A 16,438-nucleotide genomic window follows, 5' to 3' on the forward strand; every position below is an offset into this window, starting at 1 on the left:
TCAATTATATAGGTTAGAAAATTTTTCGGAATAATTCATAACAAGGGAGTTAGAATTTTGTTCAAGAGAGAATTCTTTCACACTCAAATTAGTGAGTGGGAGATGTATATTAATATTATTTGAATTACAATTCAAATATTTGAATTTGAATTACAACTTGTTTAAAATCAAACTCTACAATTTGTTGATACTTTAACTATAATTCAAACTCTTCTTGATCCGCTGAAGATAAGATCAATTGAGGTTCGAGTTAGTTACGGTGGATTTAAACTTGAATTTGAATTCAGAGACTTATTCTTTACAAAGGAAAAAAAAAGAATCAACTCTTTTAGGATTCACAGCTCCCTGTCTTCAATACTATGAGGAGAGACTTTGTACACGGTCATTCAACACAAACCATTGATTTGGTATTTATAAATAAATATAAGAGATACCGGACAATCACACGGCTCATTTTTGCCATTAACAGAGGATAAAAGGTTATTTATGGAAACAAAGAGCAAATGCGATGTGTGGATGCCTCTCCGATGTACGTTCACCTTGTGGTGCAGGTTATCAAAACTCCGTTACCACAAAAGAAATACGAATTATCGAAATAGAGAGAGGGACGGAACCGGTCAAGAGTAATCAGCCAAAAAGATGATGCCACGTGGAAGTATCACACGAATATCGCGGGAATAGCTGTTGAAAGGAGAAATACGACTACAGCTGATGAATCGCGCGGTTTTTCAAAGAGGGAAGGGTGTCTGCCTCTCCCGCTTCGACTCACCGCCGAAACGCTTCCACCACCACCACCACTCTTTCCGTTCTCTGCTCCGGCGGCGATACCTTTTCAGGTGATCATTACCTTAAAACTACATTGGTTCTGTATTTTCTCCATTCTTCTCGGCTCGTTTTTCTTCTACATTGCTCTCGATCCTGACTTCTTCGAAGGACCAGAGAAACGATTACGTAATCGTTTCTCTTCCCTCGTCGACAGACACAACGGCGTGATCGGTATCGAGTATACCGATCGGTATTAAATGCTTCTTTCCTTTCTTCCATGAATCTGTTTGTATGTTGCTTAGTTCTCTTCGTGTGCATTAAAATTCAGTTTCTGTATTCGTTACATTAGATTTATGGAGAGAGTCGGTTGTTTAGCATTTTCAGAGGATTTTTAAATCCCCTGTTAGAGCATCCATGTATTTGATGCCTTTCATGGATTTCAGGAATGTCTGCGTGTAATTTTTTCAATTGTTTGCTCTTGAAGGTACCCGTTCTATAGACTTTGGGTGCTTGAATTTGGTAATGAATAGCGTCAGACATCCCTTCAGAGGGATAATTAATGATGTACAAGGAAGAGTGTCTTGCTACAAGGAAGATTGGACTGTCGGAGTCTGTTCAATTAGGTATCACTCATTTGTCAATGGAGTTATTTATATTGCGCGTCTCTCCAAATTTCAATTCTATGTGTTTTTTCATATTTGACAGGATACTTGCTCCGACTGCCTACGTTTTCTTTGCTTCGGCTCTTCCTGTTATTGCCTTCGGAGAGCAACTGAGAAGGGAAACAGGTTGGTCTCTTCTCTTTTGCGTCTATGAAATCTGGGGGTTCTTTATAAGCCCGATTCGTGTTTCAACCAAAAAGACCTGCCATTAGTAAATACTTTATGTTTTTCCACCCTCCCATCTCCCAGCCTCCCTGCTTATCGACCACCACAATGAGCTCTGTTATCAATTTTGTAATGTGTAGATGGAAGATTGGGCACGATTGAGACTTTAATTTCAACCTCCATCTGTGGTATCATACACTCAATAGTTGGAGGACAGCCCTTGCTAATATTAGGAGTCGCAGAGCCCACGGTTATAATGTACACTTATCTATATGGTTTCGCCAAAGGAAGTGCAGATTTGGGAGGAGAACTGTTCTTGGCATGGGCCGGATGGTACGTTGGACCAACTTCCTCATAACTCCATGTCAGGGTTATCTCTGGTTTTTATGGCCTTCAAACTTCTATTGATAATATCTCTTGCAGGGTGTGTGTATGGACAGCGTTCCTGCTGATACTCCTTGCAATATTCAATGCTTGTGATCTGATTACTAGATTTACGAGGATTGCAGGGGAACTTTTTGGCATGTTGATTACGGTCCTTTTCATGCAAGAGGCCATCAAGGTATGCCCTGTCCAAAAACTGAAACTGTGCATATAACATGCTTAATGAGACGATTTGGCTGATCACAGGGTGTGGTGGCTGAATTCAAAATTCCCGGACATGGAAACCCAAAAGAAGAGAAGTATCAGTTCCATTGGCTTTATACAAATGGATTGTTAGCAGTTGTATTCTCCTTTGGCCTGCTGTACACAGCGCTGAGGAGCAGGAGCGCAAGATCATGGTGGTATGGTACAGGTTTGTAAACGAACTTCAATGGACTACTATTTACTACGAGGACTCCTTATATTTTAACCTGAATTATCCCACAGGGTGGATTAGAAGTTTCATTGCAGACTATGGAGTTCCGTTGATGGTCTTGGTGTGGACAGCATTTTCCTTTAGTGTGCCCGGCAAAGTCCCTTCTGGGATTCCTAGGAGACTCAATAGTCCTCTCCCTTGGGACTCAGGATTCTTGTACCATTGGACAGTAATCAAGGTATTTTAATTTTTGAGGATAGTTGTATGAGTTATGATATATGGTGTCGAATATTGGGTAGCTAAGAAGCATTGTATTATATAAATAAAACCAAGTGTTTTAGGAATGATGTTGAGATGGGTGTGTGGCAAAACTTGGAAGGATAGAGTAGATAATGATCATATTAGAGCTGATTCCAGGTAGGCTTGGTAGATGATGAGTCTTGAGATAGTTGATTGTGGTTGCATGGCCATGCTCAATAGAGACTGGTACAAATGAGTGATTTGATTCAGATTGAAGGAACTAGAAGGGCTAGGGTCTTCAAATGACATAGAAGTGAGGGAAAGACATGTATATTTTAGGCCTTACATTCAGATACAGCTTCAAATAGAGATGATTGGTGGCTAGGATCCATGTAGCTGACTTCATTTAGTTGGGATGAGTTATTGTAGTAAAAGAATAATTGGTGTGTATTCCTATTATCCAATCAGCCAGCATAAATTACAATCTGCATAACCTGTGTGGGTTGGGATTGGACACGTTCTGTTATTTATGATTAGTTCCAATTTGTAGATGTTTTTATTCAAATTGCTCAGACAAATTTATTCTTCTGATTCATGCGCTTCTTATTCCTAAACTGCAGGATATGGCTAGTGTTCCACCTGCCTACATCTTTGCTGCTATTATACCAGCGCTGATGATTGCAAGTCTTTACTTTTTTGACCACAGCGTTGCTTCACAATTGGCACAGCAGAAGGAGTTCAATCTCAAGAAGCCATCTGCTTACCATTATGACATCCTATTGCTTGGGTTTATGGTATGGCTAGTTCCTTTTATGTTGGTTCTGTATCACCAGTTCCCTGAAAGCTAAGCATAGCCATATTTCATAACTGTATCACAAATATCTTTCTAGCTTATGGCTGCTTTCAATATATGTATTCAGGTATTGATCTGCGGACTGATTGGAATACCTCCTTCAAATGGGGTCCTCCCACAGTCTCCCATGCATACCAAGAGCCTTGCAGTTCTAAAGAAGCAGGTAGACGGATTGAAAGAAATCATATCTGTATTACTTTTCCAAATAGGATTGGACGCTTACACGATCCTTTTCTGTAATTTGCAGCTGATTAGGAAGAAAATGATAAAGGGTGCAAGACAGTGCATAAATCAACAAGCTACCAACTCGGAAATATATGGAAAAATGCAGGAGCTCTTTATTGAGATGGACACAGGTGCATCGGTAAGTGCCTGCTCACCTACAAAGCTACCTTGGCTAGAGCCATTGACATTCCAGTAAATTGTAGGCCAACATTTCCTTCCTCTTGAGAGATGCAAAACATGTGATATCTTACCCTGGGGGGCCTCCTGCATTTTAATGGCATTTTTTTCACCACGGGTATAATTTAACTTACTGTCTTGTACCATTTTATTACTTATTTGTTTCTTTACATAGACAGTTTCAATAACAAATGAGCTTAAAGGATTGAAGGACGTGGTTATGGCTGTTGAAGATGGAAAATCAAATAGTAAATTTGATCCTGAGAAGCACATTGAAGTTCACTTGCCTGTACGAGTTAATGACCAGAGGTTGACCAACCTGCTACAGTCTGTTCTTGTGGGTGTATCTGTTTGTGCCATGCCAGCGATCAATTTGATACCTACATCAGTTCTCTGGGGATACTTTGCGTACATGGCTCTTGACAGTCTCCCAGGAAACCAGTTTTGGGAAAGGATGTTGCTACTTTTTATCACTCCTGGCCGGCGATTTAAGTGAGTTACCTCCTTCCAAATCTAACTGGTTTCGTTAGCTACAGGAAAATATCTCACGACACAGTGGATCTTCTTGTTGCCTAATGGGTTGGCATAATTTTCTCAGAGAATGACTTCTGCAGGATTGTTTATTTATTTATTTTCTTATTTTGGGTGTTGAACGGTGTTGGTGCAGGGTTCTCGAAGGTGATCATGCTTCCTTCGTGGAATCGGTACCATTCAAGTACATTGCAAGGTTTACCATCTTCCAGTTTGCATATCTCCTGTTGTGCTTTGGGGTGACATGGATACCAATTGCGGGCATACTGTTCCCGTTGCCGTTCTTCCTCTTAATATCGATAAGAGAGCATATTCTCCCCAAATTCATCCGCTCAGATTGCCTTCGTGAATTGGATGCTGCCGAGTATGAGGAGATTAATGGTTCTCCAAATCTTGGTCGTTCTCTCATGGTAATTGATTTCATCTCCTCCACGGGGTAGCCAATGAAATGCCCTCTTCTTACTAAGGTGTAGTATTTTCGGTGGTGAACTACCACCAAATTTAGCATAATCTATTGTAAACTTAATTTTGATTGTGTAAAATACATGAACAGGAACAGGAACAGGAACAGGAACAGGAATCTGGTCAAAACGAGGATGTAGATCTATGTGATGGCGAGATATTGGATCAGATGACCACCAACAGGGGAGTGTTGAAGGTAAGGACTCTGAGCTCCAGCGAAGAGAGGCGCCCCAGGTAAGAAAATCCTTCCTGAAATCTTAAATTACTTTGTTCTTGGAGTCCTGATCATATTCTTCTCGTTGGCCAATTCATGTGGGTGAACGACTTTCTTTCCTTTTTAGAGCTAAAACTTCAGCTGAAATCCAACAGGATGAAACTGATTATGAAAGCCCAAGTCTTTATTGCAGTGTCAATTGACTGAAAACTAACTTCAAGGTATAAAATATTGCATCGTGGCAGGTTTACCGTGTGATATGACAGGAAAAGTGAGGATGGATAGCTTCATAGAAGGAATGAGACTCGTAATGACCGTCTAAAGGATCTCAGCATTACTCTCTTTTTGGTAGAGCACGTTATCATCTCCCCTTCATCGATTTTCGTCAGCGAGGAAGAGAAACTATGTAATGGTGTAAATAAAGAGAAGGGAGAGAGATCAAAGGTAGCAGCGGAGAGTGCAAAAACTAAACTGCGATTTTTCCTTCCACTCACTCTGGGTTCCTTTTTGTTTTGTTAGTGAGTAAGAAACTTTTGATGCTTCTTTAATTATTCTTTAATCGTCAAACTAAAACCACAGAGAAAAGATGTAGGAGAAGGATGAAAAAAGAGACGAGGCGTGGGGGCAAACCCTGCAGAATGCTTTCGAGCTTGTTCTTCAGTTTTCTGTTCTTGGAAGCTGGCACTCAACGAAGCTACTGTCCTCTTGGGAGAGGAAGGGGGGAGGGGGGGAAGAGATTCATGCTTGATGTTGTTCATTCTCATATGCATGATTCAACAGGAGAAGTTTGGTACTTTAGTAAGTTCATTATCTTCTGAACTTCTTAAAGAGGTTTTACACGATTCAATATCAATTTTGGCAGTCTTGCAAAAACTAATGATTATGAGTGTGGGTGTGTGTGTACTGTGTACATATGCGTGTGTGCTTTCTCGCACCAATCCTTCTGTCACCAGAGCAGAGGATCCTTACCCAGACAGGCGTGGCAGAATGCCCCTGGGACGGAAGGGGGAAGGGATGAAAAAGAAATGGTTTTGAGTTTCCACAAACTGGAAGCCACCTTGTTGGGCAAAAAAAAAAAAAAAAAAAAAAAAACTGGAAGCACCTCAACAGACACGACCCTCTGAATGTTTCGTTAAGCAGAAAAGTGCTTGTCTACTAACTCATGTAGAGAAGCCCAAGGACTGGGATTGTGCCATCGACATTGGTGGATTTTCATTGCTTTCGCATGGGGCTTTGTACTAGATGTTATTCAATAGAGACAATTTGTGCTCCAAACATCACTGCATGCCTCAGGCTGCATTTGGTTTGAGATAAAATGGATTCACCTGAACGAGTGATGAAGACCATTCATCCCAAGAAGCACGGCCAGATTGAACTGATGCAGTTGCAGTTTATAGATTCATAATGCAGATTGAAACCGGGTTTGCTGAAGGGATTCAGATTCTTATATCTGTAGAAATTGTTTCCTGAGAAAATTACAAGGAATATAACCAATATACTAGAACAGAGAACAGAGACAAATTCAATTTATAAACATTTTATATTCGCAAAACTCCCATTACATTTTGTAACCAATGACCCTTATGGCCGGCCAGTCTATAATAAATCCAATTTTTTTCTGATATCCTTTTCCAATTCCCCCTCACTGCTTCTGACCTTGATACTGAAGGACGTCCAACAATTGGCCTGATAAAAACTAACTTCTCACATCTTCAACATGGTGGGAGTTTCCTGTTACCTCCACCTTTATGATCCGCTATGATAATCTGGTTCAACCCAACCCAAGTGCTTTAGAAGGTGGTGTAACTTGTGGCGGAAAAAATCTGTTAGTCTCAACCAAGGGAGGGTGCAGGAGGTTCTAGCTGTCATCACCAACGAGAATAAGATGGTCAGAGTCTCTAATGAGCTCTATCTCATCAATTTCAGCACCATCTTGAGTTAGGATTTTTGTGGGTCTGAATCCAAATTTCTGAGAACAGATATCAAGTAACTCTGGAAAGGACTCTGGCAGGCGAACAACCTTTTTTGTGGCACCACCAGTTACCGGGCAACTAACTGTGACACGTGCAGAGTGACGCCCAGAAATCCTAGTGCCTGTAGCATGGCTAACGGGTGAAGGAATGCCTCTTTCACTTGCATGGGCAGCTGACATGACCCCAAACAGTGAATTGTGGAAGTTGTTTGACTTGCGCCTCCGACGATTATTTCTCCATGAAACCTCGGTTGGAGTGGTTTTCCCTTCCTCAGGCAATGGGCGAAGAGCTGGCTCACTTGTAAATCTCCCCAGAAAATGCACCCTGGGATGCTCAGTAACATTAATGGAGGATTGATCACAAGTCTCTTGTCTGAATTGAAAGAGAAGTTTTATCTCTTCTTGGCCCTGCTGATCTGCTAGATCACTTGGGGTCCAACCCTGGGCATCAGGCCTATCAATTTCAGCTCCTTGCTCCAGGAGGAACTTAACTATTTCTACATTCCCTTCACAAACTGCAATATGAAGGGCAGTGGATCCATTGCTGTTAGGCAGTCTCACATCACCTCCATATCGCACAATGTCCTTGAGCAAGTTCAAGTCATTTTGTTCAACAGCAATACAGGCAAAATCACCCACATCACCAGAAGAGATACTTGCACCATTGTTGACAAGAATTTTGGCCACTGATTCATGCTTTTCTCTTATTGCCTCCCAGAGTGGAACATTTCCTTCTAAATCTACAAGGACCAAAGAAATGGAAGAAACATAATTGACTGCAGCCCTTTAATGAATTCGGTATACTAGAAAATAACATTTAAAGATAATTCCATCTGTACACATTTCCCTGAAACAAGTGGCAGATGCATAAATTTAATTCTGACAGCTTAACCCTCTAGAGAATTGTTTCTTAAAATTTGAAAGGGTGATGCTGAGATGTGAGTTAGAATATTGTAGGAGATGGAGAGAAGTACCACTAAAAATCCAAAACAATGACGTAGTACTTAAATCGAGAGAGTGACTGTGAGACTGGGACACAATTCAGAAAGGGTGATGTCATAATGCAAGCTCTTCAATTAGATGTTGACACTGGAAGTATATATTTATTCTTGTATAACCTTTAGACATAATCATTACAGAACTTTGTCTGCTCAGAAGTGATATAAATCATCAAGGAGGAGTTGGTTTCTATTTCTTATTCCATGTTTGCAGAAACCAACATGAGAATTTCACCCTCCTTTTAACCAAATTATAATTGGAGTATTGCAAAATGGTTGTATTGTCCAGTTGCGGGGATGTCAAAACAAATGAAACATTACTAATCCATAATAGCAAGGAAATGTGAGTGTGCTATTGCTATTCTGGTGATGAAGGAACATCTTTTTGTCATTAATATTAAAAGATGGTAGAATTCTAATCTTAAAGTTTAAGAAGGATATATGATGCAATCCTCGAGTTCCTATAATACACCCACTCTTTGTATATCCAAAATATAAATTAACCAACTGCCCCTTTCCCAAACAAGAAAGAACAAGAAAATTCAAAGACAGCAATTTCAGACTATGGCTCCTCAAAGTATATAACAGCAGCTGAAACAAGTTATTTTGTTCAGAAGTAAATAGAGAATATTTCAAAACAACCACAAATTTGTCAGAGTAGACAGTGAAAGGATGCAAGAATTTAAAAAATGAGGAGCCATAAAGGCACACAAGACTTGATAAACCTATCTTTGTAAGAACAGCACCTCTGCCCTATCCAAATGAAAAATGAGCATGGGGGGGTGAATGGAAAACTGAAGAAGATACAAATTTTTTAAAAAGAACTCCTGTTTCTTGATCAAACAAGTAACAAGAAGTAAGAAACAAATGATTATGGAAGATTGAGAAAAGTACAGATAGGAATCAAATGCGAGGAGAAGAATGGAATAGATCAAATGGTTTTACCGTGGCAGAATCCAGAGAAGATTGTCCTTAACTCAGATGTTTCAGTTTAATGAAACCTAAAGAACTCTACGGATGGCCCTAGAATTACAAGTTTACAACCAGTCCCAATATAAAAGGGCATGAGACTGGAGATGACAACAGGGAGGGATTTTCTTTACTGCATTTTCCTAAAACATATATGTGAATCAGTTGGTGTTGGTTGTGACTCATGAGCAAGAACATACCTCTGCTATTAGGGTCTGTTCCATAGTCCAGGAGGAGTAGGACACAGTTTTCATACCCTTTTGATGCTGCTACATGCTGGTGAATAAAATAAATAAAAATCAAAAGCAAGAAAAGAATTTTCAAGGAAGAGATTTTTACACAAAACTAGATATACTTAAACTTAAAATAGGACCAAGGTAAATGTACGGACCAGAGCACTGCGCCCTCTGTCATTAGATTCATTTGGATCCAAGCCTTTCCTCAGTAACTGATGCAACAATAGGTCGTCACCTCTACCTGCTGCAAAGCATAGACTAAGTGGAAGGTCCATTCTACCCCGAGCAAGCATGTTCTCTGTCTCAGTTAGAACCACTTGCATCTCTGGATCCTTCAGCTCCTTCAAATGCTGCAACCCCATAATCAAAACAGGAACGAATGTGCATAAATACAAGCATTTTGAGGAGAAACGTTCACTTCTTTGCACTCCATATACTTCTATATGCAGATAGGTTTCACTATGCAGCAGTTATTTATGTGAAAATACATAAGAATGACCTGCCATTCTACCAACCTGTAGGAGATTGTCCATGATTATGGTCCCATCTCCAACATTAGCTTGAACTATGTTCAAAAATACAGTCCGGTTCAACCGAAGCAACTGACTTAATCTCTTAGTACGGACAGTAAACAGCTGTGGCCTATAGCAAAGAACACCAATCTCACCAAAGATATCACCAGTCTTTGCCTCTCCAACAACCTGCAGTCATATCAACCTTTTTTGTTATTGAAAAAACCACAGAGCTTCTTTTTCTTTGCCATGGTAAAGTGGTCCAGAGGCTTTTAGTAGTCACACTTACCTGCTCCAGTCCGTTCTTTAATACCACAAGATCCTGGAAGACAAAATGCAGAACATCAGAAGCCATTAGTTGCTATAATCAAAAGTGAGGGAGAAAAAAGAAAGATCAATATCGTAGGATGAGAAGTAGAAAAACAACAATGGTAAATTATGTCACTGCTTCAAGCTTGAAAGGCAGATATAAATAACAAAATCGTAGAAGGAAGTTAACTAATCACCACAGCACCAGTAACCAGTATATAAAACTCTGTTGGTGCTTCATTCTGCAAGATCACATCTTCCTTGGGGGGGAAATACTCGGCTTTCATCTCAGAGACCTAGTAATTTTGACCAATAAAGGAAAACAAGGTAAGAAGAAACACATTAATCACAAAATTGGAAGTATTTTGATTGTTCTTATGGGTTTACCAGCTGAAAAAGCAAGTCATTTGATACACCACGAAACAAGTACACCTTGTCAACCAGATTATAGAAAAGAAAATGTGATATACTTGATCGGATGGCTTTTGGCAGGACATCAAGAGTCTCTTGCTGCTGCAGTCCTTCAGAGTCAGTTCTGAACTTCAAACATAAGTGTGCAAGCATCTGCTCTTGCAGGCGTGTTGGGAGTTGGTGACGTTGAGCAAAATTTGATGCCGCTTGAATAGTATCCCTCTGTAAGTCCATGGAGAAATAAATAAACAACGAAAGTGGAACCAGTCCCACAGGACCAAAAATGAAAACAAGCACTGATGACACAAAACCAAACAAGCCATGATCCATAGTTAAATATTCTTTGAAACCATAGTTTAAGAAACTTCGCAAAAAACATGAATGTTGCAACCTTCCTGTCTCTAGCTTCATTGGAGAAATCAGAAATTGGTCAAGAAAGAATTACTCACAAATTTTCTAGTTCTACTGGTCCCATGGACGACCAAGTTGGTCATATTACCAATAAGATATGCTGTCAATCCAAGGTTGAAAAGCATGTAAAATATGTCAAAGATCATCTCCCTTGTATTCTGAGCATGCAAATCACCATAGCCAACAGTTGTGAGCGTGGTGATGGACCAGTACATTGATGTGACATACCGTATCCAAAGGCTTGTCTGAAGAAAATTACTATAAGATGCTCCAATCCATGTATGTGATGGATCACGGTAAGATGCAGCAAGAAGATAATAAAAGCAACCAGCACAGTGAACCGCAAAGAGTGTTACCTGCAAGAACATCCAGAACCAGTTAGCTTATTAATAAGTTCTTCCCCTTGTAGCACAACAGAAAAGAGATTATTTTTTCCCAAGAAACTCACACAAATAAGTTTTGCACATCGAACCCAGAAGTAATTGAAATGCCTATCTTTCTCCAACCTGTTAATATACAGCATGAAAGTCAAAAAAATATGATCTGGACACAAAGCTTCCTAATCTAGTCACAAATCAGGTCCTGAAGATGCACCATACCTGGAGAAAAGAGAACTAACTCTTCGGAGACGCCATAAACGAAGCATATTGAAGAAGCCATATGACCCAATTTCAAAAGGCAATAACCTTCGGGCAGCTTCTGAGGGGATTGTGGATATGACATCCAATGCAAACCAGGTGCGTACATACTTCCAAGCAATCTGCTTTGGGTTGTCAATTAGGAGGTAAGTAGTTTTATCAAGGAAGGCAACAAAGAAAGTCAGCACAATATCCACGGCGAAGAACCCATTAACTATGTTATCAGTGATTGCAAGAACTCCCCTTGGTCCTTGAAGGAACCCAAATTCAAATGGAGATACCCAAGCTGTGTATATAACAAGTACAACAAGAAAGGTCTCCCAGAATCTGCAAGCATTGGTTTCATCAAGGTTAAATTCACAAATAAGAATGTATTCATATGATAAAACCTCACAAAAACGAAAACAAAACAAAGAAAAAAATAGTAGGCATTTCCTTGAACCAATTTAAAGGCAACTGGGCCGCTCTGTTTACAATCTCTTTGTTCTTTTAAGCAACTTTATTTATTTATCCTTCCTCTGATTTAGTCAGATATACATTTTAAGGAAATCTCAAGCATCTAAAAACCAGCCATTCTCTCGAAAACAGGAAGGGAGATACAGAACCAGGAAGAAAATATAATAATTTCAGCAAAAACCATCAAAATATTAACAAAACAGAGCGAACCTACTTTCGAGCTTCAATGCCGAAAGTATGCCGTCGAAGCCTATGAATCGAAATATTTATGTTTCTTTCTTTTATCTCCAAATTTTATGTGTACAGAAGGGATTAGAAGTGAATATCAAAAAGGGAAAGAAAACCAATGCACCTCATGCAAGCTTCAATAAGAGAGAAAAATCAGTACAAGAAAAGGGTAAATGAGAAAAAAGAACCCATAATTGAATAGTCTTTGAGAAACCCAGAACCCATAATTGACAAGTCTTTGAGAAACCCAGAAGAAAAGAAATTGAAGAACAAGAGAAGAGACACGTTTTCACCTGTAACGACGGGCATAAGGAGAAATAATGTACCAACGCAACTTAATACTGCGATTACTTCGAGCTCCAAGGGAAGGAAGAAGGGCATTAGAAAGGCTGTACTGGCTACCTTCTCTTGACACTTGCTCTATCTCCTGCTGAATCTCCTGACCACAAACAGAGACACTGAAAACACCATTTTTAAACCTTTCTGGCATTGCTTTTTAATCTGAAATAGAAAAAAATAACGCTCTCCCTTGGCCTGAGGCCTTCTAGTGCTGCTTCTCTAGCTTTGCTTCCCTTACCAGTCTCGACTCTCGACTCTCGACTCTCTTTTCCTCTAAATTTATATACAAGGGTAACGCAATGCATTTATTAAATCAATTTCCTTCATTTCTTTGTACTTAGAGAATCTGAGATTGTAATCTTTTGGGTAAACAAATTTATTGAAAAAGATTTCACATTCAACATCTTAAATAAGGTAGCAATTTTACTTTTTTATTTTAGAATTTTAGATTTTTGAAGAAAGTAGTCAAAATTTTGAATCAACCTAACCTAGGAGAAAGAAAGTGGTGATTTCACTCACAAGTCACAACATGGGAATTTGGTATTTTTTGATACATGACACCAAATAAGAGAGTATTCAGAAATATGAATACATTGAACATTTTGCTTTTCATGAAATTAGAACGGTCATTTGTATTCTAGCTCATGAGCCATGCTACCCATTTACGTTTGTTTATATTGGATAAAAGATCATTGTCTTATAACCTAATATTTACATATTAGTAAATGAGCCAATTAGAGCACATGCAGCACCGATTTCATAGATTTGATTTTAATTTCATTGAAGTAGGCCGCCGCTTTTTAATGCTTGAATGTTTTAAGAATGTTGACCAAAAAGAATGTTTCAAAACTACATATATTTGGAGTTTTTCCCTTTTTGTATCTTGATATCCTCTATTCATGTTGTGCTCCATGGTTAGGTTATTCATTTTGTTTCCCAAGCTTTGCTTTACTATTTTTGCTTTGATACAATAGTTACTTTTATTAAATAACCCAATTGATGTGTGCATTGGGATCCTTAAGCTTAGAGATATAGGGCTTGCATTCTAGTCGATATCATGTTAACCCATACAGTACTAATACCTAAAGCCATCATCCATAAAATGACCATAGATGATAGAATTGATCAAATAAAATACATGCCCATTAATATTATTGGGTAAAATATCATTATTTGCTATATGCAAATTTTGAACCTATAACTTCTCCACTAAGAAATATGAGACATGTATCATTGCATTCTCCAATTAGATGTTCGAGCTCTCGATAGTGACGACACAATCAAGTGGCAATATATACCATCTTCCATGTGAGTATTTACCCAACCAATGGAAATTAGGTTTCAATAGTTAAAGATCAAATATTTATGTTGGTATTTAGATTATAAATGTATGAGAACATATCCGAACAAACCATATGAGAAAAAAAAAATTAATCAAACCAACTTTGGAGCACATTGGGGTTTGTATCAACTCATAACCTTCCACGTTGTATGGTAATTCTCCTTTGATGTAGGGGAAAGGTAGGCTTTCAATAAGTGACAGCCAAGCGCTAGAGCTTTCTATTACCAATCCAACATTTCGTCGCAGTTGAAGGTTTCCCACTTAACAATGATATTCTCAGGTTAGTTGCATCTTCCACTGAATGCTCATTCTCTAACGTGCCTTGTGAGGCGAACTTTACCGCATACGAGTTTGCCAAATGAGCAGCATTATCTCAACATTAGTTTGCATATCAACATTCATCACTCCCTTTCTTATCTTGGATCTTGCTCTGATTCCCTTATGTGTAAACTACCTCGTGATTTTCATTTGAATCAATAAAATTACTTTTCCTATTAAAGAGAAGAAAGAAAGAAAAGAAAAAAAAGGGTAGGCTTTCAATACCCATTTTGAGACGGAATTATTTCTTTGACTTATTGGCAAATGGCAATTTGTAACTCTTATCTCTGAAATCCAACTTGATTTACTTAGAAGAAGTTGTCCATGTTTGTGATGTTTGATCATGTTGAAGTTAAGTTTGTTCCTATATCAGGGAATTCTTGTTACTTGTTAAGAGGATCTAAACAACTTGGTGTTTCTAAAATGTGGTGGTTGGATCCACCTTTATATCTGCAAAACCATTAATGTAGTTGAGCCTATGGGAGGATTTATCGAGAATGGTTAATCACTAGATGACTTTTTATTTATTATTGCACGAGTATCTCTTATGTGATTCTGATAAAGTGACAAGTGGATATGATCTTAGTCTTCTAAAATTTGTAGAAACATAAGCAAACAAGAGTTTTTTGTGATCTCTTTCTTTTCTGTTTTTAGAACCTTCTCTATCAAATGGTAACCTACATTAGTATAAAATACAACTACCTTCGATGGTGAAAGGATCTCATACGAATATTAATACACTAGGGTATATGTGTACACATCAATGACACCCATCACTTGGAGTTTATAAATAGACAAAGTAAATAATATCGTAGGATTGCTCGGTTGGTAAGACTTAATACCTCTTAGTGAAGAAATTGTGGGTTTGATTATGCATATACCCATCCCCAGCAGATAATTGCCGTAACAGTGAGAGGCACATTGGGATTTTGGGACAGGTAGAAGTTAGACAACCCAAATTCCTCCTTGAATGACATTGGAGATTTGGAGATGGTGAGGCACAACAATTTTGAATTCTCCCACCCTATGGTTTTATCAAGGTCAATACGATGCATCATGGTTTGAAAAATTGAAGGAATGATGACCAGGTGTGATTATTCGTGATCATGATGGAGAACCCCTATTGGGTACATCGACTCCAAGGACCTATAATTCAGCTGAAGAAGGAGAAATCATGGCATTTCTACTAGATCTAATATAGTGGCAAATCTCTTGACCCAGAAGGCTTAAAAGTTTAGCCTCTTTTCAGTCTATGGTTGGTTGAGTAATGCTCACCTTCCATTCCAACCTGTTTGTTGAATGAAATTTGAATTACCAAAAAGAAAACCCCAATATATGAAAATGACCTCTTCCCCTCCTACCCCGAGTCCGGATCTGCAACCCGTCTGCTCCCCGACATCTTAATCACCACAAAAACATGTGGGGCCACAGGGATTGGTGATGTCTTTTTAAAGTTTTTGTGTTTTAAAGAAAAAAAAGACAAAAGGACAAAACACTCTTCGGCCGTTTTAGTGCATGGAATCGTGTAGATTCCCATGTGCAACATCAGAGAGTTTTAGTGGAGATTGCCATTAACGTCCTTGACAGACGGCATAAATGTCATTTCCATACGTCTTCGTCTCCATCGTGGATTGTGGAGCGATCATCCCGAGGAAGATATGCGTTGACCATCACTTGACTTTAACGACGTAGATCTAAAGTCTATTGCGAGGGAGTCCGGATCAGCTCCCCCGACGGGGAGTACAAAGTGTTCCGTGACGGGTCCTCGACCACACAAAACAGTGGGGCCCACGGTGAAAAACACTTTTTGAAAAAAAAATATAAAATTTTTTTAAAATTTCATCCATGGGCCCCACTGTTTTGTGTGGTCAAGAACCCGGGGGTGAGGATCCGGATTCATTGCGAGTGTACTGAGTATGCTGTTGTTTTGAAAATAAAATAAAAATTGAATTTCATAAATGGAAAATATCAACAAATATGCAAAATAATTTCTCCGAATATTTCGCCGTTTTGAAAAAAAAAAAACCAAAATACACCGCAACATGATATATACATTTATCGCCATTTTTGTTTTTTTTTTTTTTTTTACGATCTTTTGTCATTTATATATGAAATTATGATGAAAAGTAAAATTGATTGACCGAAACAGATAAAATAAAGGAAGGTTTGATGTGTAGTTAGAAACCGATAAGATTGATTGGTATTA

The 16,438-nt window shown here is 38.8% G+C and overlaps 2 protein-coding genes across 3 annotated transcripts; one reads left to right on the forward strand and one right to left on the reverse strand.

The window, feature by feature from the left end:
* Nucleotides 1–741: 741 nt before the first annotated feature.
* Nucleotides 742–5,769, forward strand: LOC149025078 (boron transporter 4-like). Of its 2 annotated transcripts, none has more exons than XM_089145288.1 (14): nt 742–836; nt 1,250–1,388; nt 1,471–1,553; nt 1,733–1,925; nt 2,016–2,154; nt 2,223–2,388; nt 2,463–2,629; nt 3,252–3,425; nt 3,552–3,647; nt 3,732–3,848; nt 4,062–4,378; nt 4,554–4,827; nt 4,971–5,113; nt 5,339–5,769. In XM_089145288.1, the coding sequence occupies exons 2-14, from the start codon at nt 1,288–1,290 to the stop codon at nt 5,349–5,351; spliced, it is 1,983 nt and encodes a 660-aa protein (XP_089001414.1). In that variant the 5' UTR covers nt 742–836; nt 1,250–1,287; the 3' UTR covers nt 5,352–5,769. The 2 variants fall into 2 exon arrangements, with proteins under 2 accessions (XP_089001414.1, XP_089001415.1); XM_089145289.1 differs by having other exon boundaries at nt 4,977–5,113.
* A 546-nt stretch (nt 5,770–6,315) lies between these two features.
* On the reverse strand, nt 6,316–12,848 carry LOC149025079 (potassium channel AKT1-like). The gene is made up of 11 exons (XM_089145287.1): nt 12,527–12,848; nt 11,511–11,876; nt 11,360–11,417; nt 10,950–11,267; nt 10,477–10,722; nt 10,287–10,385; nt 10,070–10,102; nt 9,784–9,969; nt 9,424–9,618; nt 9,233–9,308; nt 6,316–7,805 (listed from the first exon to the last, which is right to left on the reverse strand). Exons 1-11 carry the CDS (start codon nt 12,721–12,723, stop codon nt 6,952–6,954), a joined length of 2,628 nt encoding a protein of 875 aa, XP_089001413.1. The 5' UTR covers nt 12,724–12,848; the 3' UTR covers nt 6,316–6,951.
* Between the last annotated feature and the right edge of the window lie 3,590 nt (nt 12,849–16,438).

Source organism: Hakea prostrata, chromosome 2 (genome assembly GCF_041222555.1).
Source record: "Hakea prostrata isolate BN-2017 chromosome 2, UWA_Hpros_2, whole genome shotgun sequence".
Lineage (NCBI taxonomy): Eukaryota > Viridiplantae > Streptophyta > Magnoliopsida > Proteales > Proteaceae > Hakea > Hakea prostrata.

Excerpts from the sequence above, each read along its gene's own strand:
- LOC149025079 (XM_089145287.1), bottom strand. The coding sequence starts at position 12,723 with ATGCCAGAAAGGTTTAAAAATGGTGTTTTCAGTGTCTCTGTTTGTGGT. Across the intron at positions 10,103-10,286 it reads TACTGGTTACTGGTGCTGTG|GATCTTGTGGTATTAAAGAA; the intron begins GTGATTAGTTAA and ends TTTGTCTTCCAG. Across the intron at positions 7,806-9,232 it reads AACAGACCCTAATAGCAGAG|ATTTAGAAGGAAATGTTCCA; the intron begins GTATGTTCTTGC and ends TGGTCCTTGTAG.
- LOC149025078 (XM_089145288.1), top strand. The coding sequence starts at position 1,288 with ATGAATAGCGTCAGACATCCCTTCAGAGGGATAATTAATGATGTACAA. Across the intron at positions 1,389-1,470 it reads GTCGGAGTCTGTTCAATTAG|GATACTTGCTCCGACTGCCT; the intron begins GTATCACTCATT and ends CATATTTGACAG. Across the intron at positions 3,426-3,551 it reads TCCTATTGCTTGGGTTTATG|GTATTGATCTGCGGACTGAT; the intron begins GTATGGCTAGTT and ends ATATGTATTCAG.